This window comes from Bufo bufo, chromosome 1 (genome assembly GCF_905171765.1).
Source record: "Bufo bufo chromosome 1, aBufBuf1.1, whole genome shotgun sequence".
Classification (NCBI taxonomy): Eukaryota; Metazoa; Chordata; class Amphibia; order Anura; family Bufonidae; genus Bufo; species Bufo bufo.
In genome coordinates, this window is record NC_053389.1 from 481971827 (window position 1) to 481994362 (window position 22536).

At 38.3% G+C, this 22536-nt stretch overlaps 1 protein-coding gene across 1 annotated transcript in view; it reads left to right on the forward strand.

Annotated features, from left to right (window-relative positions):
• The window catches only part of LGR5 (leucine rich repeat containing G protein-coupled receptor 5), a 189974-nt gene that overhangs the window by 163087 nt on the left and 4351 nt on the right, over window positions 1-22536 (forward strand). The window contains 7 exon segments of the mRNA XM_040409920.1: window positions 1313-1378; window positions 1584-1655; window positions 8587-8658; window positions 12930-13055; window positions 21270-21415; window positions 21793-21839; window positions 21841-21871. Of these exon segments, the coding sequence (XP_040265854.1) occupies window positions 1313-1378; window positions 1584-1655; window positions 8587-8658; window positions 12930-13055; window positions 21270-21415; window positions 21793-21839; window positions 21841-21871 (560 nt within the window).

The window sequence follows — 22536 nt, forward strand, 5'->3', positions numbered from 1 at the left end:
CTATTCAAATCTGAAGGAATCATACTAACAGGTATAAATGGGTAATGAGAGACACTACAATGCCACACAAGTCGGGGTAGGCCACATCAAGTTTTGTTTAGGCAATTTGTCATAAGCATAGTGACACTGCAGTGAAACTGGTCCGCATTGCTGTCTAATAGCAAGGGCATGTGAACAGGATAGATAATCCATGAACTTCTATGGTACAAAAAAGGGGATGTGTACTTCTCCATCTTGCACACTAATTTAGGATACTGGGATATTGTCTAGTTTAGACCAGTACTAATATAGGTCAGGAGTCAGGACACTAAACTGTAATCATGTTGGTGTGGACCTTTTCTTCTATAAGGGATGTAGGAGGTGGTGTCCCCATAGCTGTGGCAACGTGTAGAGTGGAATCAGTAGTGGATAAGAGGGCTCAGTATTGATTTGCTTTGATACCCCCTATTTTCCATCTACAATCCTGGCTACATCCTTTGTAGGTGAATCTGTTGGCAGTTGTAGTCATCTGTCACTGTGATCTTGAGTCCTGGCTTAAAGTTTAGTGGAAGATTGAACACTGAATATATTTGTAGACGGATATTTACCTAATGAATTTCTGTTTGAGCTTTGAAAGTTTACAGCAGCCACAGATCTTTGCGCTCATGGTGAATTGGCAGGGTTTGCAAATTTTGACTGTGCATGATAGACATATTAGTGAAATAATGGTACTGGAGATATATTCAGCAATGAGGATATTGTATCTTGTATTAGCCAATATAAAACAATAAAATACTAAATCCCAAGTTGAGCTCATCCAATGAAGTAAGAAGTATAACTCCAACAATGTGATCACCAAACACTATAAAGCAGTCCAGATGTGTCTGACATGCGTTCAATTTTATCTGGCTCTTGTCCAGTCCTCCATAACCATGATTAATAGGAAATACTGATATTTATTTACGTGCTGTAGTAAATTTCTATCATGCAAGGTAGCATTAGAGCACTTAAGAGGTAATTTAATTTGCTTTGAAGCTGCGGAACAAGCACGGAAAGCTCTTATTCATGCAGGAGCTTCATCTCATCTGTATGTAATTTGATTGCCTTTCTTAGAGGTGCATGTATTGGATTTCAGTCGTAAACCTCTCTGTCGTGCTTTCCAGGCCTACATGGCTGGATACAAAGATTTAAATACGTTTAATTGACCTGACGGATTAGTTAATATTTATTTTATTCCTTACTTTATTAGCCAGTGCCCTCCCCATTTCTCCTGGAGATAATCAAATAGGTAGCATCACTCTGGAGCTAAAACACATAATTTCTTATTTTACAGAGATTTGTCATATAATCTTATCAAGGATTTGCCCAGCTTCTCCGGGTGTCAACGACTTCAGAAGATGTGAGTATTTATTACAAGCGCAGGTGTTTTACAGTTAATTCTTTCACTGCTACTTAAGCCTTCCAAGCCCTATCACTTTAGTCATGAAATGCCTAATACCATTAGCTCCATCATGTTTGGGTTACAGGGGATATGATTGTGCGGAAAGGTTTGTTATGAAATTTCACGCTTCAACTCTGCGCTTATAATTTGTCTGTCATTATAGAGATTTGCGTCATAATGAAATCTATGAAATTAGATCCAACACCTTTCAGCAGCTGACTGTCCTGAGATCATTGTAAGTGCTCTCCAAATCTTTTACTTGTTTGATCCTATTTTATGTAAGGCTTTTAAGTACTTTAATTAAATATACCATCAAGCTAGCAATAAATTAAAAAGGACACAATACTCTTAAAAACCTGTTAATCTCTTGTGGCAATTTAGTGGGTACATACCCTTTGTTACTGTTAATATTAGGCTACAATCTTCATTATTATACATATAACATATCTGTTTGCAATATACAATTGGTTAAAATTAAAAGCAGGCACTCACCAGCTGGCTAGTCTAATAAGTAGTAGCTTTATATAATAATATAAAATTTACAATAAAAAGTATACATAAAATGTTAACATAAACTGTTTAACATATAGTGCACTGGGGGTAATAGAACACTATGGTATCTAGCTTAAGTTGGCTAACTGAATGGATATTAGGCTGTTAGGTCTATCGGTGTATAATCAAATTCATATAATCAAATTAATGTCCTGTGTAAGGTAACACAAATACAAATAACACAAATGTCCTTCTGTGAACAGAAACCTGTGGAGAATAAAATGGAAATCCTGTGAAAAATAAGTGAAACAAAAAGTATATATACTGGTGATAGGTTTTCAGTGAATAGAGTGTTGAATAAGGTCGTGCATAGACCTAGTAGCGATTCCTCAAATGAGGTGTATATTGTTTCAATTCAGTAGCGATTCCTCTATGCGCTAGAAAGTAGGGCTTAGGTAAAAAATGGTCGGGTTTTAGAACTGGGGCGTCCCCCTAGTTCTTCAAACCCTCTTACCTTGCCCTTAGTTAAGGCTAGACTCTTTAGGGGTGTCTCTCTCCTGAACGCTAGGGTCCTTAGTGCAAAATCCAGTAGTGTAAGAGTTTCCTCTCGCCGGTCTCAGCGTTCCACGAGGGTGCTTCCTTGCGTCTTAGCAATCAGGAAGTAATCTCTCAAGTTCTCGTGGTCTCGCGTAGTCTCGCGATAAGTTGGTCCAGCTAAATTTACACTGGATTGTAGATGCAGACTAGACGATACTCTTCCAACTGTTTTTATATTCGGATTAAGGTGGGTAATTACTCGCAGGAACCAGCCAGACGCGTTTCGAGGGTCCTCCCTCTTCCTCAGTGGCTAAAGTGCGAGTGTTACCCTTCTTACTTATATACTATGGTTCTCTGAGGTCCCACCCAACTCCGACATGGCTTTCACTTGTTCTAATTAGGTTATATCTTCAGTGCAGAGTACTACTTAAATATATATGTATAGACTATTTGTCTTACTAATTTATATAATAATCTTTATTGTTTAAGATACAATTTAAAAGTATATATAAGAATATAAATAGTACAAATATATAAGCTCTAGTTTAAAATCCTTAGTTATGTAAATCTGGGATAACAATCACTTGTTTATTCCTTTTCCGTAATAATTCCAGGTATTTGAACAATCCTCCAAAGCCCAGATAACACAAAAAGCGTCCTGAGAGTTAAAAAACGCAAAGGACACAAAAAATACAAAAAACGCATCAAAACCGCACCAGATAGCTAAAAAACCGCATATGCGTTTTCGGTGCGTTTTGTGTCAAAATCTTCTCCTACATTCATCTCCATGAGTCCCCATCACTTATAACTCCTCCTTCTCATCAAAGATATCTCTGGATGTTGTACATTGGATATTCAGTATTAGCAAGTGGTGTCTCTATATTTTTAATCTAATAGATATATCCTATCTTTAATGGTTAGAGCTTATCTTCCCTTTTTCCTTTTATGAATTATCGGGGGAGGAAGGCCCGCCACCGAGGGGAGATCCTGGTGCCATAAAATAGCCAACCACAGGATGTCCCGTCAGAGGGGGGCATCCCTCCCTAGAATCTATAGGAAACCAAATAACTCAAAATCTGAGTTCAGTCCCCGTGGAAGGAGGGTTTGGAAATCAAAGATTCGCCTGGATTCCTGCCTCGACATCCTAGCAATATGGTCTCCACCTCGCCAGTGTATATCCACCTTTTCGAAGGCCATGAAAACCATACCTCTTGGGTCTTTATTATGGCATTGTTTATAATGTAATGACAGGGAGTGTTTTTCATAACCGTTTTTTATGTTAGTCACATGTTCTGCCAACCTCTTTTTTAAGGTGCGTTTGGTCCTCCCAATATACTGTTTCTTGCATTGGCATTCTATTATATACAGTATATTCTTTGAGCTACAGGTCAAAAATTCTTTAATTTTCCACGTAAAGGAATTTACCCTTGATTGAATCTCAGTGGTCTTCCTAGGGAATAATGTAAGTTTACAGATTCCACAGCTCCCACATCTATAGAAGCCACTGAGATTCAGCCAACTTTGGATAGATGTTTTATTCTCTTTATTTCTATTTTTGACTGATGGTGCTACCTTTAAGGATAGATTTTGTGCTCTAGTATATGTAATTTGGGGGCCATTACCAATTAGAGGACCTATTAATTTATCATTCAATAGATGGTGCCAGTGTTTCCTTACTATCCCCTCTATTTGTTTGTGTTGTTTATTAAAGGGTAGTATAATTCTAAAATGATCTCCTTCTTTATCTTCTTTTATATTTTCTACAAAGAAGGTATTTCTATCTGTGTTCTGTACCTTGATCAGTGCTTTATCCAATACATTATTGGGATATTCTTTATCTAAGAAACGCTTTTTCAACAACTGGGCCTCCCTATCAAAATCTGCTTCATCCGTACAGTTTCTTTTTATCCTCCTAAATTGTCCCATTGGGACTTCAAGCAGCCATCTAGGTAGATGGCAGCTTGAAAAAAGGATATAGCTGTTACGGGATACCTCTTTCTGGAATGTGCTACATATTAATTGCTTATCTTGCACTCTGATTAATAAATCTAAGAATTCTATTTTTTCTTCACTCAGATTCCTTGAGAAGCTCAGGTTATAGATATTATTATTCAATTTTTCTAAAAATAAATCTAGATCCTCTCTCGTACCTCTCCAGACAAATAGGATATCGTCAATGAATCTATGCCAGAGTACCAGGTCTGCCCCCATCATGTGCTGAATCTGCTCTTCTTCCCACTTAGCCATGAATAAATTTGCATAACTAGGGGCAAACCTGGTACCCATGGCAGTTCCCCTGGTCTGGAGATAATAATCCTGGTTATAAGAAAAATAATTATGGGTCAGAATAAATTTCACCCCATCTGCTATAAAGTCTATCTGTTTCTCCCCAAAATTGCTATGAGTATTCAATTGATTTCTTAATGCTTCAATTCCCTGATCATGATTAATAACCGTATATAGGGAACTTACATCTAAAGTCCCCAATATCCAGTTTGTCTCATATTTAAGACCTTCCACTATTTGTATGACTTGCGTTGTGTCTCTAATGTATGCAAAATTCTTTTTTACACTAGGTTGTAGGAGTTTATCTATATATTCTGACAAATTTGAGGTTAAAGAGCCTATGCCAGAGATGATTGGTCTTCCTGGGGGGTTCACTTGATCTTTATGAACTTTGGGCAAACAATAGAATATTGGCATTCTATGTTGAGTTTTGGTAATGTATTTAAACTCATGATCATTTAAGATACCCTTTTCCCACCCATCTCTGGCATAGTTTGTCAGTTCCTTACTATATTCATTAGTGGGGTCCTTCGATAGTCTGGAATATGTAGCAGTGTCTGATAACTGTCTAAGACATTCTGCTTCATACTTTTGAGTCTCCAGAATAACGATGGCCCCTCCCTTATCCGCAGGTCGTATAGTGATATTTTCAGATTTTTGTAGTTGTTTTATGGCCTGTATTTCCTGAGTGGTCACATTATTACCTAATCTTCTATTCACATTTAATTTCCTAATATCGGTTTCCACAGATTTTTTAAAAGCTGCCATCTCATGGCCTATCTGTTGTCTTGGATACATTTTACTTGCCAACTTCAATTTGGTATGGACAAACATATTATTTTCAGTGGAATTCATAATTATGGGGTTCTTCATACAATATTTTTTAAGGCACAATTTTCTAACAAATTTCTCTATTCCAATATAGATATCAAATTTGCTAGCTTGTGCTGTAGGGGCAAATTTTAATCCCTTGTTTAATAATTGGATCTGGGTTGGCGTCAGAGATGTTTTACTCAAATTTATAATTGGATCTAACTCTTTTTGGGTATTCAGTTTCTGTATTGCCTTCTTCCCCTTTCTCTTTCCCCTCCTTGTCCCTTTTGATCGTGATAGTGTTGATACCGATTCGGGATATAACTCTCCCTCCCTCCCTGATAATTCCCCTCCCTCGGGTTGTATTGGGTTTCTTGATGATAATCCCTGTGTCTCAGGTTGTATTGATGCCCCATCTCCCGATGATGATTCATTATCGGAGGGGATTTCGCCCGTTCTGATGTTGTGTGTTTTATTTGGCGCGTTTTCGTTTTGTGGTGTGGAGGGGTCCCATCTAAAAAATGATTGTTCATAATCGGTTCATATCTATTTCTTACTGGGATTTCATACTCATATTGTCTATCCTCTCTATTCTCTCTAATGGCATCTTCATTTATATTAATTACATCTTGGTTTTCTCCTGATGAATATTTATCTATTTCTTTTCTAGTGGTTTTCTTCAATTTCTTACTTTTTTTACTAACTATCTCCTGTTCTATTAATCCTAAATTTTTGCAAATCCTTTGTTGCCAATTAGTGATTTCTTCACTAATGGGGAATGTCTGTAGTAATTCCCTAATTTTTAGGATTTTTTCTGTAGTTTCCTCCAAAATTTTATTTCTTCTCTTGATAATTAGTTCTACTAGTGCTATAGATTGTTTCATCAGGAGATTGTCCCATTCTTCCCTAAATGAGTCATTTAATAAATCCGTCGCTGGGTTCTTAGATAGCTGTAAACCCTTGGGTATAATACCTAATTCCAGGTATTTCCCCAATGATTTAATTTCCCATTTCTGCTTTAATTGCCTTATCAGCAGTGTTTCCAGTTCTCTAAAGGACTCTGTGACGGATTTCTCTTTAGATCCAAAGTTATTGATATTAGTTTCTTCAAAAATAAAAGTCTCCAATCTTGTATTCTGGTTTTCTAGAAACTGCCAGATGTCCATACTGACAAATACTGGGGAGCTCAACAATATTAGGTGAATAAAATGGCAAATAGAGCAGATACGGTATATATTGTGGCTCACCCGTATCTGTCAATGTGGTTAGGGTGCTCTGTTTTTTGGATGAATCACCTATTCATCCAGCATAGAGAATTACAATTGGTTAAAATTAAAAGCAGGCACTCACCAGCTGGCTAGTCTAATAAGTAGTAGCTTTATATAATAATATAAAATTTACAATAAAAAGTATACATAAAATGTTAACATAAACTGTTTAACATATAGTGCACTGGGGGTAATAGAACACTATGGTATCTAGCTTAAGTTGGCTAACTGAATGGATATTAGGCTGTTAGGTCTATCGGTGTATAATCAAATTCATATAATCAAATTAATGTCCTGTGTAAGGTAACACAAATACAAATAACACAAATGTCCTTCTGTGAACAGAAACCTGTGGAGAATAAAATGGAAATCCTGTGAAAAATAAGTGAAACAAAAAGTATATATACTGGTGATAGGTTTTCAGTGAATAGAGTGTTGAATAAGGTCGTGCATAGACCTAGTAGCGATTCCTCAAATGAGGTGTATATTGTTTCAATTCAGTAGCGATTCCTCTATGCGCTAGAAAGTAGGGCTTAGGTAAAAAATGGTCGGGTTTTAGAACTGGGGCGTCCCCCTAGTTCTTCAAACCCTCTTACCTTGCCTTAGTTAAGGCTAGACTCTTTAGGGGTGTCTCTCTCCTGAACGCTAGGGTCCTTAGTGCAAAATCCAGTAGTGTAAGAGTTTCCTCTCGCCGGTCTCAGCGTTCCACGAGGGTGCTTCCTTGCGTCTCAGCAATCAGGAAGTAATCTCTCAAGTTCTCGTGGTCTCGCGTAGTCTCGCGATAAGTTGGTCCAGCTAAATTTACACTGGATTGTAGATGCAGACTAGACGATACTCTTCCAACTGTTTTTATATTCGGATTAAGGTGGGTAATTACTCGCAGGAACCAGCCAGACGCGTTTCGAGGGTCCTCCCTCTTCCTCAGTGGCTAAAGTGCGAGTGTTACCCTTCTTACTTATATACTATGGTTCTCTGAGGTCCCACCCAACTCCGACATGGCTTTCACTTGTTCTAATTAGGTTATATCTTCAGTGCAGAGTACTACTTAAATATATATGTATAGACTATTTGTCTTACTAATTTATATAATAATCTTTATTGTTTAAGATACAATTTAAAAGTATATATAAGAATATAAATAGTACAAATATATAAGCTCTAGTTTAAAATCCTTAGTTATGTAAATCTGGGATAACAATCACTTGTTTATTCCTTTTCCATAATAATTCCAGGTATTTGAACAATCCTCCAAAGCCCAGATAACACAAAAAGCGTCCTGAGAGTTAAAAAACGCAAAGGACACAAAAAATACAAAAAACGCATCAAAACGCACCAGATAGCTAAAAAAACCGCATATGCGTTTTCGGTGCGTTTTGTGTCAAAATCTTCTCCTACATTCATCTCCATGAGTCCCCATCACTTATAACTCCTCCTTCTCATCAAAGATATCTCTGGATGTTGTACATTGGATATTCAGTATTAGCAATATATATCTGCTCTGTTTGCAATATACGTTGTTTTGTGCTGTGTTTTAATTCTATCGGACTAAACATAGACTTTTCCTATAGGACAGCTTCAATAGCAACTATGTTTCAGATTTGTAAAAATGGGGTCATTTTTTGGTAAATGTGGTCTATGAACTGTCCACCATGTTTTCCAATATATTACTTCTTTTTTAGGTTATATGACAATTGTCATAAAGGACAATGCTGTAAACACTGTTGTAATTTTCATATACCTAGTCTTATTGCCTTCTTTTGTTGTATACAGGGACTTGGCCTGGAACAAGATAATATATGTTCATCCTCACTCATTTTCATCTTTGCCTTCCCTTATCAAATTGTAAGTTGCATTTTAATTGGTTGTTGTTAAAAGGATTGGCCACTTTCTAGCTTCTGGTGACCACTGTGTATATAATATGACTATATGGCACTGATTAATAGAGCCTTTGTTGATATTCTGTGCCGTTTGGTATCTTTCATAAGCCATGCCCCCCTTGTTAGGCAAATCTTCTGTGCTGTCCGCATAGTGGTCTGGTCCATGAGATGTCCACTGATGGAGAGTAATGTGAAATCATCTCCATGTGATGTCTCCTGCATTCAAACACACTGCTCCTGCGCTAAACTCCCAACACTGCAAGTACAGATCACAGGTGAAGTCTGTTTGAATAGAGGAGACATCACATGGAGGTACTTTTTGCCTGGTCATATAACCCTCCTTCAGCAGCCATTTTAAGGACAGGACCTCCATGTGGACAGCACAAAAGACTTGGCAAACAAGGAGGCCTACCTTATCAAATTATAGATTGCGCAGAATTTCAACAAAGGATATAATAAGTTGCATATAATCATCTTACACATTGGTCAACAGTAACCAGAAGGTGGCTAACCCCTTGGTACCATTGTGTGTTCCTTATGCACAGTTCCCAATTAAAGGTTGATCTCACACTTATAAGAGGTGTTTTTTAAAACATAATTTAAGAGTGGAAAAAGTTCACAAATATTAATATTTTACAGAAATGATCTAAACTATAAACAGTTATTAACAACTGTCAGTGATGTCATGCCCTATGATGTCATTTACACTCTTTCCCACCATTTTATAGCTTAAAATGTGTAAGAAAATTCAGAGTTGTTTTGTTGGGTACTCACACTGGAAAGGTGTACAGATGTCCCTGTATGTGATATCACCATTGATTATCCCAAAATCTTGTTTTGGAAGCACTATATCACTGCTTATTATAGTATTCACACCACAGTGTTCAAACTATAAAAGAGATACCATACTTATATTAGGGTGGGGACTCACAAGTATTACAGGCAGAAGGGGGTGGCTGCTTTGTATTACAGATGCCCACAAATAAGGCTTGTATGAGGTGCTAGTCACAAGGTCACATGTTTTGCACCATGATGGCTAGCCGTCTTGGTCCGAATGCTATTAGATTAGGTGGAATCAACTTTAAATCATGTTATTAAAGATATTCTATACTTACTGGTTCAAGGCATGTTTAAATACCTATTTACAACAAATGAGTATCTGCTAACAATTGTTATTTTATACTGCCCTCTTACAAGGAAGTATAGACTATCTTTTTCACTGATATGAAGACAATCAGAAGTTGGGATAGAGACAGCTTAAAGTTGCCTCCTGTGAAGAAGTGGGATATTGGGATTAACTTGCAAATATATCTGCATTTTTTGGTTATGTTTATTGGACATTAACTTCATGCCCTTCTCTATTTTCATACATCACTTATGCTATACCCACAACCCTTTTCCACATTCCAACTTTGATTCCTAAAAAATTATATTCTTCAGTAGATGCAAAAGCTAAATGACAGCTAATTCTGATGCTAAGCAGGGAAATGCGTACCAGAGTCCTGGGATGTGACACTTTCTGTATTGTTTGCTGCATATGGCAAGCATCTATTATTGGTGAAGTAAAGCACTGTGTAAACTACTGCTAGTCTTCGCAGCTAGCACATGGTTTATAGCAGCTGAGAGCCACAGGTTAAGAAGCATCATTGGGTATATAGCCCTGCTCAATACCAGTTACCAGTGGCATTAATTTGAACAATGTCAGCATACAGTATGTATGTATTAATAGCTGCAGTGTTTAATATGTTATTTCTGTTTATTACATGTTGTAATCACATATACAGTTGCTGTTCAGGAGCAGATACCTTATACTGTACAGTCGTGGCCAAAAGTTTTGAGAATGACACAAATATTAGTTTTCACAAAGTTTTCTGCTAAACTGCTTTTAGATCTTTGTTTCAGTTGTTTCTGTGATGTTGTGAAATATAATTACACGCACTTTATAAGTTTCAAAGGCTTTTATCGACAATTACATGACATTTATGCAAAGAGTCAGTATTTGCAGTGTTGGCCCTTCTTTTTCAGGACCTCTGCAATTCGACTTGGCATGCTCTCAATCAACTTCTGGGCCAATTCCTGACTGATAGCAACCCATTCTTTCATAATCACTTCTTGGAGTTTGTCAGAATTAGTGGGTTTTTGTTTGTCCACCCGCCTCTTGAGGATTGACCACAAGTTCTCAATGGGATTAAGATCTGGGGAGTTTCCAGGCCATGGACCCAAAATGTCAACGTTTTGGTCCCCGAGCCACTTAGTTAGCACTTTTGCCTTATGGCACGGTGCTCCATCGTGCTGGAAAATGCATTGTTCTTCACCAAACTTTTGTTGGATTGTTGGAAGAAGTTGCTGTTGGAGGGTGTTTTGGTACCATTCTTTATTCATGGCTGTGTTTTTGGGCAAAATTCTGAGTGAGCCCACTCCCTTGGATGAGAAGCAACCCCACACATGAATGGTCTCAGGATGCTTTACTGTTGGCATGACACAGGACTGATGGTAGCACTCACCTTTTCTTCTCCGGACAAGCCTTTTTCCAGATGCCCCAAACAATCGGAAAGAGGCTTCATCGGAGAATATGACTTTGCCCCAGTCCTCAGCAGTCCATTCACCATACTTTCTGCAGAAGATCAATCTGTCCCTGATGTTTTTTTTGGAGAGAAGTGGCTTCTTTGCTGCCCTTCTTGACAGCAGGCCATCTTCCAAAAGTCTTCGCCTGATTGAGGTGCAATCTTAGTAGCCACAATATCCTTGCCTGTGAAGCCATTTTTATGCAAGGCAATGATGGCTGCACGCGTTTCTTTGCAGGTCACTATGGGTAACAATGGAAGAACAATGATTTCAAGCATCACCCTCCTTTTAACATGTCAAGTCTGCCATTTTAACCCAATCAGCCTGACATAATGATCTCCAGCCTTGTGCTCGTCAACATTCTCACCTGAGTTAAGACGATTACTGAAATGATCTCAGCAGGTCCTTTAATGACAGCAATGAAATGCAGTGGAAAGTTTTTTTGGGATTAAGTTAATTTTCATGGCAAAGGAGGACTATGCAATTTATCTGATCACTCTTCATAACATTCTGGAGTATATGCAAATTTCTATTATAAAAACTTAAGCAGCAACTTTTCCAATTTCCAATATTTATGTAATTCTCAAAACTTTTGGCCACGACTGTATATGCTTTAAAAAATTCAAAGTTTAAGTTAAAAGCTGATCTGTACTTGTCTGTTCTTGTGATCTGTAGTCCCTGCCTATGCAATGTCATACATAATTTGTCACTTTTTTTTACATAAACTTCTTCCGTGCTCATCTATCAGATTGTAATCTAGAACTGTATGCTCTGTTGGGATTTTCACCAGGATGTGTGTTGACAGTAAAGCAATAGCATAAAAAGGTCAAAAAGTTGAATGAATGTGATACAGCCATATCAGTAATAGAAACATTATTTTGCTTTTATCTATTCCACTCTAAAAGTATTTATCTGGAAGTTCAGATCTGAAGTGTGTTGTGGGCATGTTGTCAAACCTAAAACGTACGAATATCAACCAGTTCTAAGGCTCCGTTTGGCGCCTCTGTCACAAAATTTGTTAAAAGTAGTGGAGAAGAAAGTCCTGCATGGAGGACTTTTTTCTCCGCTAAAAATCCATTCTTCCAATTGGAAACCAGATTGATCCCATTATAGTCAATGGGGTCTGTTCAGGTCCAGTTATGTGCCAAATCCAGAACTTAAGTTATTTTTGTTATTCTGCTACTATAACAGGGCAGAATAATGGAAATAACTAATGCTGATGTGAAAGAGCCCTAAGCTGTAGTTCTGTCACCTTTGCCTTCAAGCATTTTTTTTGTTACTTAAGAGCGGGTAGCTAAAGGAGAAGCAACATATTTCCTTTTTCCTATACCTTTAAGACTATTAGCATACTTATAACAACCTTATTATAGTCCAAGCAGAATCCTAGCCACAATTGAATAAAACAGCATATTTAGCAGTACATTTTTGCTACTTTTGCATTTTTCCTGTGATAGTATGAATATCAGCCATATTGTTTGTCACTTTTGCATTAGTAATAGAGTGAAAACGTAATTCATAAGTGACAAACAATATGGCCAAACTTTGGTTAAGTTCTCAGTTATGGCTATTTCTACTTTCTGGCAGAAAGGAAAATCAATCAGTTGGGTTGAACTTTGAGATGTGGGCATTTACATGAATTAGATTTGATTTCCATGTTGTCTCTCTTCCTAGGGATCTGTCCTCCAACCATTTGACTTCATTTCCTGTTACTGGTCTACATGGTTTGACTCATCTAAAATTGACAGGAAATACGGCTCTGCAAGAACTGATTCCATCAGAACATTTCCCAAAGCTCAGGTGAGCAGGTCATTATAGTATTTGCATAATCCTTTATATACAGTAAAGGGTCCTTTACAGGGGATGAGAATCGCACAGATTTTCACTAGCGATGATCGGGCGTTGTAAATCGGGTAATCCGATCGCTTGTGCGCACGCAAAAATGATCGCTTACCCGCAGCATATTGTGCCGTGTAGACACAATCTCCTGCCCGCAAACAATTGGTCCTTATGGGGAAGAGCAATGGCATTAGCGATCGCTCCTCCCCATGCTCTGGAGGAGATTTACGTGCAGTGGTCCCCTCCACTAGCGATCAGCAGATTGTCAGGTAGGAACACTTCCTTCCCGCGAATCTACAGTAATCATCCCGTGCAAAGGGACCTTAAGTCTATTAAGTTTTCATGTGGGGTGCTAAACCCTATGAGCATTCTATTTATTATGCTAATTGTTGAGTACAAATATTGTCAAGTGTAACCTATGTATACCTTGGGAGGAAATTTACCACAATTCGTGTGGCTGTTGCGTCTTTAGTTTTGGAAAGGATGTCATAAAACTGACAGCTAGAATCAGATTGATAGTTATGGACACTACCTTTAGTTTTCAACTGCACCATCCTGATTTGTTGCCATCAAATCAAATTAAACAACTTTCTCTCTGATTAGAAACTTATTGGAGAGGAGGAGAAAAGGACTTGATCTTGTACTGCCAGACTAATTAAAGCTAAGGCTACATGATGACATGTGTTACTACGGTATCGATGGAAGCAGTTATGCTGTAGTATAGGCAACAAGCAATGCTCCCACAGCAACCTGAATATGTTTGCCAGTTTTACCATGGGTCATTGAAGTATTTTCACATTACAGGCATGTCGCTTCTCGCTTGTTTGCATATGGATATAAATTGGTGCTATATTATATTAACATATAAGGACTGTAGCCCTTGTAACCATCTAGAGCTAACTTTGTTCTGAGTTGTAAAGTTTAAATAAATAAAAAAGCACTAAGGGGGTCATTTATTAAGACCGGCTGTATAACTCCTGTATCGGGCAGTGGATCCGCTAAAGTGAAGAAGAGGCTCCGGCCTCTACATAACTTTGGCGCATTCAGCACCAGTCTAAATGTAAGCCAGCTGTCTTTCTCTCTTACATTTAGACCATTTTGGGCACCTGAAACAGGTGTAGAAAATGACTACACCAAATGAACAAAGGGACACACATATAAAATAATCGCAAATTTTATTAAGTAATTGACATTACAAAAAACATGAAAAAAATTTAATATTAGCAGCAGCAATGCAGACTAGCGCTGCGACAAGCAGCTCATTTGCCGGACAAAGAATAAGCCTGATCCTAGGGCAGGGGAACTCCAACAAGGAACCTAGATGCCGCATAAAGCAGGCAATATTGAAACAATCCTCACTAAGATGTAAAAAATCCCTGTTAGGTGTGTGAAACTACACTAATATGAGCAACTATGAGGGCCAAATACAAAGCACCTCCAAACAAAAAGCCCATAGGCAGTAATGGAGACAACATTAGTAGTAATAATAGGAGTGATAAAGCAGCAGCATATTACCTAAGAAAATGATAAGATGGGCCTGCAGATCTGTCCCCTTCCCCCCACACACCAAGCCCACTTTTTTAGACCTGGCGTGAGCGGGCAAAAGTCGCAGATTGCGGCGCAATGAACCATTGCGCCACAATCTGTGCCACAAATATTCCTAATATAGGCTTATTTCTGGATAATAAATGCCCACATAAATTGATATAGATAATATACATTATATTAAAATGTTATTGCACATTATATATTAACATGGACCAAAACTAGGACAGTTTATATGGGAGTGTTATGTCGGCGTTCTGGCCCACCACCGCTCCTCTTCTCCTAGTAAGGATTACCACCACATTCCCTACCCGCTCCGTTGCTCCTTTTTGCTGTTAGCTCAGACCTAATCTTCCCCAGCCAATGGTTGGGTACTTCCTTTGTTGGGGGGAAGGAGCTGAGCAATAGCTTCTGGTTCACTAGTGTTCTGCAAAGGTGTGCTCTTTCTACATTACTCTGCTCATGTACTGACTTTCACCTGTTTCCCGGATTTGACCCTTTGCTGCCTGAGCTGACGTCTGCTTGATCTCTGTCTGACCCTCAGCTGCCCGATATTATTGGATTGCACAAACTCTGTCTGCCCTGACCTTGGTCTTTCCCTGACTACGGTACTGCCTGATCCCTGGTGTCTCTTGACCCCATGGTTCAGTCGTCACATGAACAGAGATACTCCAAGAAGAAGCAATCTGGTGGTTCCCCTGCAGCGAAGTCCAGATCCCTATATAGGGGTGAAAGGGTGAAGGCCAGGGGGCCACTTAGATAAAGTCCTTAGGAGTAACCCCAAACAAAACCTGTTCAAGTGACACAGTGGATCCACATTCACTTCATAACGACTAGTTTGGGAACATCTACTCCCAAGATCTGTCTATACTTTATTAACCATGTTACCTGAATGTCACCTTTTCTGTAAGCTTCCAGGTTCATTCTATATCCTGTCCTTTCTCATATTTTTCCTTGCACATGTCAGATACTCTATTAAGCTGTCATCAGGACATGACTACTATTGTGGTAAAAGCAGAGTTGTACTTGAGGAATACATTTTTTGTGTGCAATGGAGACACAATGGGCCTCAAACAAATAACTGTAAAGGCAAGTAATAGCACGCCTTTGTTTTAATGCATTTTCTATGTTTGTAATTTATTGTTCTTGTTAAGCGCTGAAAATTACGATGAATAGCAAAGAAAAATATGTCTGCCACATTGTGTGCTGGAGCAGAGAGGTAGACAATAGTTAGCACGCTAGAACTTCCCATTAATCTCACTAGGGCTGAAGCTTGCGATCATCAACATTCTTCCACTTTGGTAAAACAAAGGCTAATGTGACTGTGAGCTCAAGTCCAATTACTCATCACAGGTACTTTTATTTACAAAAAACTAAGGGGAAACGCCAAGGAGTAAGGCTTCAATTATATTGACTATATCATTACCAGAACATCATGCCATGTTTTATAGCCTATGTCCTTTATGAAGTGCTGCCAGACTCGCTTCATGTTGCCTTAATGAACAGCTGGTGTTTACATACAGCTATTTCCTACCACCATATTGGATTCACATTTGACAGACTTCATCACATGAGGTTGTCCAGTGCACGGTACCAGTAATACCTTTAAAGGGGTTCTAAACATTTTAGAAAAAAAAGTTGTTCAACTATAAAATCAAAGCCAGGAGTTTTCATATGTTTCCATGCCTGAATTCAGAAATATGTATAGATCTGTTTGTATAAAACAATTAGGAACTCGATAGCTAACCCTCACAACTATAATACAGTGTATTTGTATATTAGTCTAGACTATATAGATAGGCGAATCAGTGAAAATTTGCTTCTTCTGCAGTTGGCAGATGTTTTAATTATTGAGCAAACGTCTTCATATAAGACAAATTTGCGTTTTAATACAAAAACTTATTTTGTCCTCCATTGTCTTATATGGCTAAACACATCAACATAATGGGAGATTTGCCCCTCTGTGTTCTTGAGAAAAGTCTTAAGGCACATTTACACTGTGCCGATGAGCAGACAATTATAAGGAAAGAAGTGTTCCCTCCTACCTGCTCGTCAGTGGAAGGGAATCGATCATCCCTCATCCACATACAAATTTATTGTTTATGGGTATCAGAGTACTGCTTAGACAGCATGATCTGCTGCCCAGAAACGATGATTGAGATGTCCGCACCAAAGATCATTTCACCCAAGGAACAAGCGTTTTGATTGTTCATCATGTGCCTTTAGAGTTAAAATCTCTTTTAATGTGAACTCAGTTTTTCAGAATAAACTCTCTTCATTTCACAGACTTAAGATGGCCAAAATAAGTGCCAATAAAATGCTTATGGGATCCAGTCATTCGTCTTGACCAAGAGTGGGAAAGAATTGAGTTATTTTGGCTAATAATTGTATTGCCAGGAAGAGCAGTGCCAACGGGATAAAAACACCTTTCAGATGGATATCCGATGTTTCTTATTTGGCTCAAGAAATACTTATCTATATCTTTACAAAAAAAAAAAAGTATTACTTGTCTTCAAGCATGGGTGGGTTGGCAATAGAGTCTTACAGGGAAATTTTTCCAGTGGGCAAATGCCCATCGGATGGCCTGAGTCCTCCTCATGGCTGCCAGCCAGGTACATAACAATCTAATGCTAATGTATTTTGTGCTGCACTGTGGTATTTGGTTCTGCTGGGGCAGTATTTTGTACCTGCCTACTTCTGTTGCCCTGTCTTCTGCCAGTTTGGATTCACCTACAAGATGGCATCACTTTTAGTTTTTCTTTTCCCGGGCGACTTTAAGTTCCCAATTCCCATCTGTCTTCAAGACTTTAAGTTCCCAATTCCCATCTGTCTTCAAGACTTTAAGTTCCCAATTCCCATCTGTCTTCAAGAGTGTACAGTAGTGACTATTGTCTCAGGGGACCCCTCAATATGTTTCCAGTTCCAGGGAACCACTATTCTCATTTCTGCTCATGAGAAGCTTAGTATAAACCATTCTATAATTGTTGCTCTGTGCTATGCTTTGCCAAGCAACTTTGAGCAGGCTGAAATTAGTTTTACCATCTCTGCTGTAAAAATAATAAATCTTGTTGTTACTGTGTCTGGGGAAACCCCTGACCCCCTTCCAAGGAAGCATGGTAAAAAATGTATGCGTAATTCCTTAAAATTTGCCATAATTCTGTAAAATTTGCCATTTATCGTCGCCCATGCCATTGCACCTAAATCTAGGCACGTCACATTTCCACATTGCCGTTCACATTGCGAAAGGGGCCCATAGCAGACATTTATCTTCATTTACGCCAGTTCTCTGTGAGCTCAGAGATGGTGTACATTTCCGTTTAGGGGCATGGGCTGCCAGAAAATATGCCTAATTTATTATGTCAATGTAATACTACAGTGTATATAATGATATTCATTAAATTATGTAAGAATTTTAGGAGACTACACCCACTCCTAGGAATCTCGACAATTGTTTTTATGCACATTTTAAAAGTGACAATTTATTTATTTTTTGCACAAAAATCACATGCTCCATAATTTTCAACTTTCTTAAGCAAAAAAAAAAAAAAAAAGGCACAGAGCAATTGATAAATTCCCCCACATTTGGTCTAAATACTATAGCTACATTGGGCCTAAATATTATAGCTCTGCAGTGGACATAAAGGGGGTCATTTATTAATCTGAAATACTCCTAAGAGCACTTTCACACTAGCGTTTTTGTTTTCCGGTATTGAGTTCTGTCACAGGATTTCAATACCGGAAAAAAAACTGATCAGTTTTATCCTAATGCATCCTGAATGGGAGAGCATTCCGTTCAGGATGCATCAATTCAGTCCCTCTTACGTTTTTTGGACGGAAAAATACTGCAACATGCTGCAGTTTTCTCTCCAGGCTAAAAATACTGAAACACTTGCCGGATCCGGCATAATTTACTTTGATGTGTATTAGTGCCGAATCCGGCAATAAGTGTTCCGGCAAAACGGATCCGGCTTTCCGGTCTTTGTATGCGCAGACCTTTAAAATGCAAAACAAATATCTACCAGATCAGTTTTTTCCGGATGGACACGAGAGAGAAAGATCCGGTATTTCAATGCACTTTGTCAGACGAAGCCGCATCCGGATCGTATGACAAATACCATCAGTTTGGTCCTTTGCCGCAAGAGTGAAAGTACCCTAAAATTAGGCGTATTTCAGGTGCAGAGACTAACCGTTGTGCGCTATCTGCGACTTTTCCCCTGCTCACATCTGGTCTAAAATTATGATTGTGGCGGGGAACAGGCCAGTCTTATTCATCATTTCTATGCCTGTTTTCAGATGTAGAAATTGGTCTAAATGTAAGACAGCTCAGAAGATTTCTGTTCTTAGAACTGTTGTGGATGCGCCGAAGTTATGGAGAGGCTTCGCCTCTTTATACCTCCAGCGGATACACAACCAGCTATGGGCCTTTATTAATAATGTGCCCCAGAGTCCTTGACAAGCCAGTCAACTGTCAGATGTAGAGAAAGCTGCTAAATCTATATTCAGAAAGAGTTGAGTAGGGGTGGGACCTTAATCAAAACTCTGCCCACGAAAACCATTAAGAAAACACACATGGAATTCTGGAGGATCACGTGTAAGTTATGTTTAGAAATACATCCAGTGAGACAAAAATAGACACCATGATGGAAATAGTTTAATAAATGAGCATGGTATTCTGGAAAGGGTTTCATTGGATGAGATCAATGAGACTGAGATATATGCTGAGGCCCACACTTAGCATTGATCTCTCTTTTACACAGTAGTTATTTAATGTACCTCAAGTATGAGGTTGCAATAAAAAAAAAGCATTTTCCAAGCACCATTACACTGATTATTTCACTGTGGAATACTATTTGCTTCTTTTGATCTTCTCTATTTAAATGAAGAACATCAGAGCACTCTTCCATGTGCCTATAACATTACTGTAATAATACACTTAACTGAGAAAGCAACATGCTGTTACTTACTCTGTCTGTTATAGACAACTTCTGTTCAAGTTGCCCATGAAGTTCCACCAATTTACCTCTATAAATAATGTGAGCCAAGATAGACTAACAATATACAAAGGGGGAACGCTTGTAAAAGCAGAATAATTGTTTCCTGTGTTCATTCGTTGCAATTATGTGATGCCCCATAATTCAGAATGGGAAAGCAGTGCTTGTGACACATTCATTCTGTGCCTTTGTACATTTAAATAAATAACAGGACATTAAATCATCTACTTGCTGAAAACATGCACAAGATAGTTGAGATTTATAAGAGCATTGGGCTGTAATTGCGGTAGTTCTTAAAAGAAAAGATTACATAAAATAACTGCAATTAAGAAGGCCAAATAAAAGTCACATAGCTATGTAGGAATCAAAGAGGAGGCCGTAAATAATATGTTGTGAAGACACATACAGCCTATGCAGGGTGATAGAAAGCTGAATACATTCCACGCAGCCATTTATTTGCAACTGTCATTGGTGAAAAAAGCCCGAATTGTTGTCTCCACTTTAGCATTTAAAAGGCAAACTGTGTATATAACCGCTCTCTGAACTCCCATATCCAACACTCCCAGCGGCATATATGAGCATTGCGCTGTAGAAGATGTTCGGTGTTCGGTGACCGCAGCAAGTATTAAACACATACATTAATGCTGCCTCTCAAAAATTACAAAAAAAAAACATTGTAGTACTTTATTAAATGGAACCTGACAAAACAAGATATTTCACACTGATCTGAGTCCTGGTTCGTCCTACATTGTTAAGGGGGTCTATATTATTTTATTTTTTTACATTTTGTTCCGGTTGATGGTGTGATATAACGCTATTGAGGTGATGATGAGAATTTTCTTACCAGGCCAGCGCTATTCAGGCATCTGCAATCTGAGTAGTTAGTAGCACTTCCAATATCATGTGCCATACATTCAGCATGCGAGTCTGGCTACACCCCGCCAACGTACTTTGGTTGAACATGCACAGTCAGGCAGCCTCAGGCGCTGTGGAAGTACTTTAACTATTTTACGAAGCTGCTGCTGCTGCTGCCACTATGGATATCTTTGGGGTATTTTTTCAGAATTAATCCTATTTACTGATATTGGGCTCTAAAAAATCCATTGGTTTTTCTCTGTACAGCTGTATACAGCGGCTCTGACAGCACAGTGTGTAGCCCTTATCTCTGAACTCCTGACAGGTCATAAACACTTATTTAAAGAGGACCTTTCATGGTTTTGTATTGATTGAGATAAATACCTTTACTTGGGGGTCTTAATGATTCTCATGTGATATTTACAGGGATAAAGATTCCTTTAACTCAACAATAAAAGTGCAGAAACTTTACTATTATTACTTATTGAAGCCTAAGTCTTCATGTATAAATATGCACAGGACATTTTACTATATATCTATTGTCCTCAAGATTCTTATCTACAACTTCATACAGTATGAAATGAGGTGAACATGGTTAATTTACAAATCTGTATGACTTTTACCATTTTATCTCTTCATATGCTCTGAAAAGCACCTTCTTCGAAAATTCCCACACTTCCCAGTTGTGACAACAATGACACATGTAAACATAAAAGCCTAACATTTTTATTGCTAGGATTATCAAACCAAACTAAATTAACCTTTTATCTTTTGATATTGGCAGGGTTATGGAAATGCCATATGCCTATCAGTGCTGTGCCTTTGCAATTTGTGAAAGTGTCTTCAAACAATCAAGCCAGTGGAGCAAAGATGACAACAGCAGTGTTGATGAGTTTCCTCGAAAGGATTTGGGAATACCACATCTGCAAGGTAAGATCCATTTGTTTCACCTGCTGCTTAAAGACTGACAACCACAGGGGGAGCTATATGTATGATAAAAGCTATGAGACAGGACTTTGTGGGGAAAATAAGTGATTGTCACCACTGCTGAGTGGCTCTAGGTCCTCAACCACTTTTTAGTAAAATTCCCATGAGATTTTACCTATTTTAAGAACTACTCATCATCATGTCATCGATGATGACTTTACATAGTATTCCAGTTTACTGCAACTTCTAAAAGGCCCCTGGGTTTTACAGAAAGTAACCCATCCCTAGCATACTGGGTGGGATATGTCTGATTGATGGGAATATGGTAAATATTATTAAGGATGCTTCACTATATTGATATAATATAATTTACCCTTCAGATGATCGGGACTTTGATGATTTTCTTCTCGATTTTGAAGAGGATATAAAAGCTCCTTCACGCCGTGCAGTGTACACCGTCTCAGGTAATATGAAATTCCTAATACATAGTGCTGTTGTTTATAATCTTGCAGTACATAGGTGATAATTGCAAAGAAGAAAAAATCACCACAAATATACAGTATTTCATATTTTTTTTAATGCATGGCATCTTCTTTTTTCGTGTCTTAAAATGCACCTCATAAGTAATTACTATACGAAGCAAGTTTTTTGCTCAGAAAAGTACTGGCCATTTAATCTTTGGTCTGAGAGGTTGAGTGACTTGACTACATTAAAGGGGTTTTGTTATCTCATACAATGGTGGCATATCGCTAGGATATGCCACCAATTTCAGATAAGTGCGGGACCCGCTCCCATCTCCAGAATGGGCCCGTAGAAGTGAGCATAACGTGACCCACACCTATTTGACATCGATGATCTATCCTAGCAATGTGCCACCAATGTCTGAGATGACACAACCCCTTTAAGTGCTAGTAAAGACTTTGCAGACTTAAAGAGACTCTTTCCTAACCAAGTAGGTTGAAAAATATTTTTGCCATCTTCATCAGACATGATACAAAAAGTCATGTATTCTTAATCTATTCCATAACACATAAAAGGTCTCACTCCACCTAGTAACTTCAACTATTGCAGCTTTATAGTAATTGCTTTATAGATGCTATGTTGTGTAAGAAGTAATATCAGGC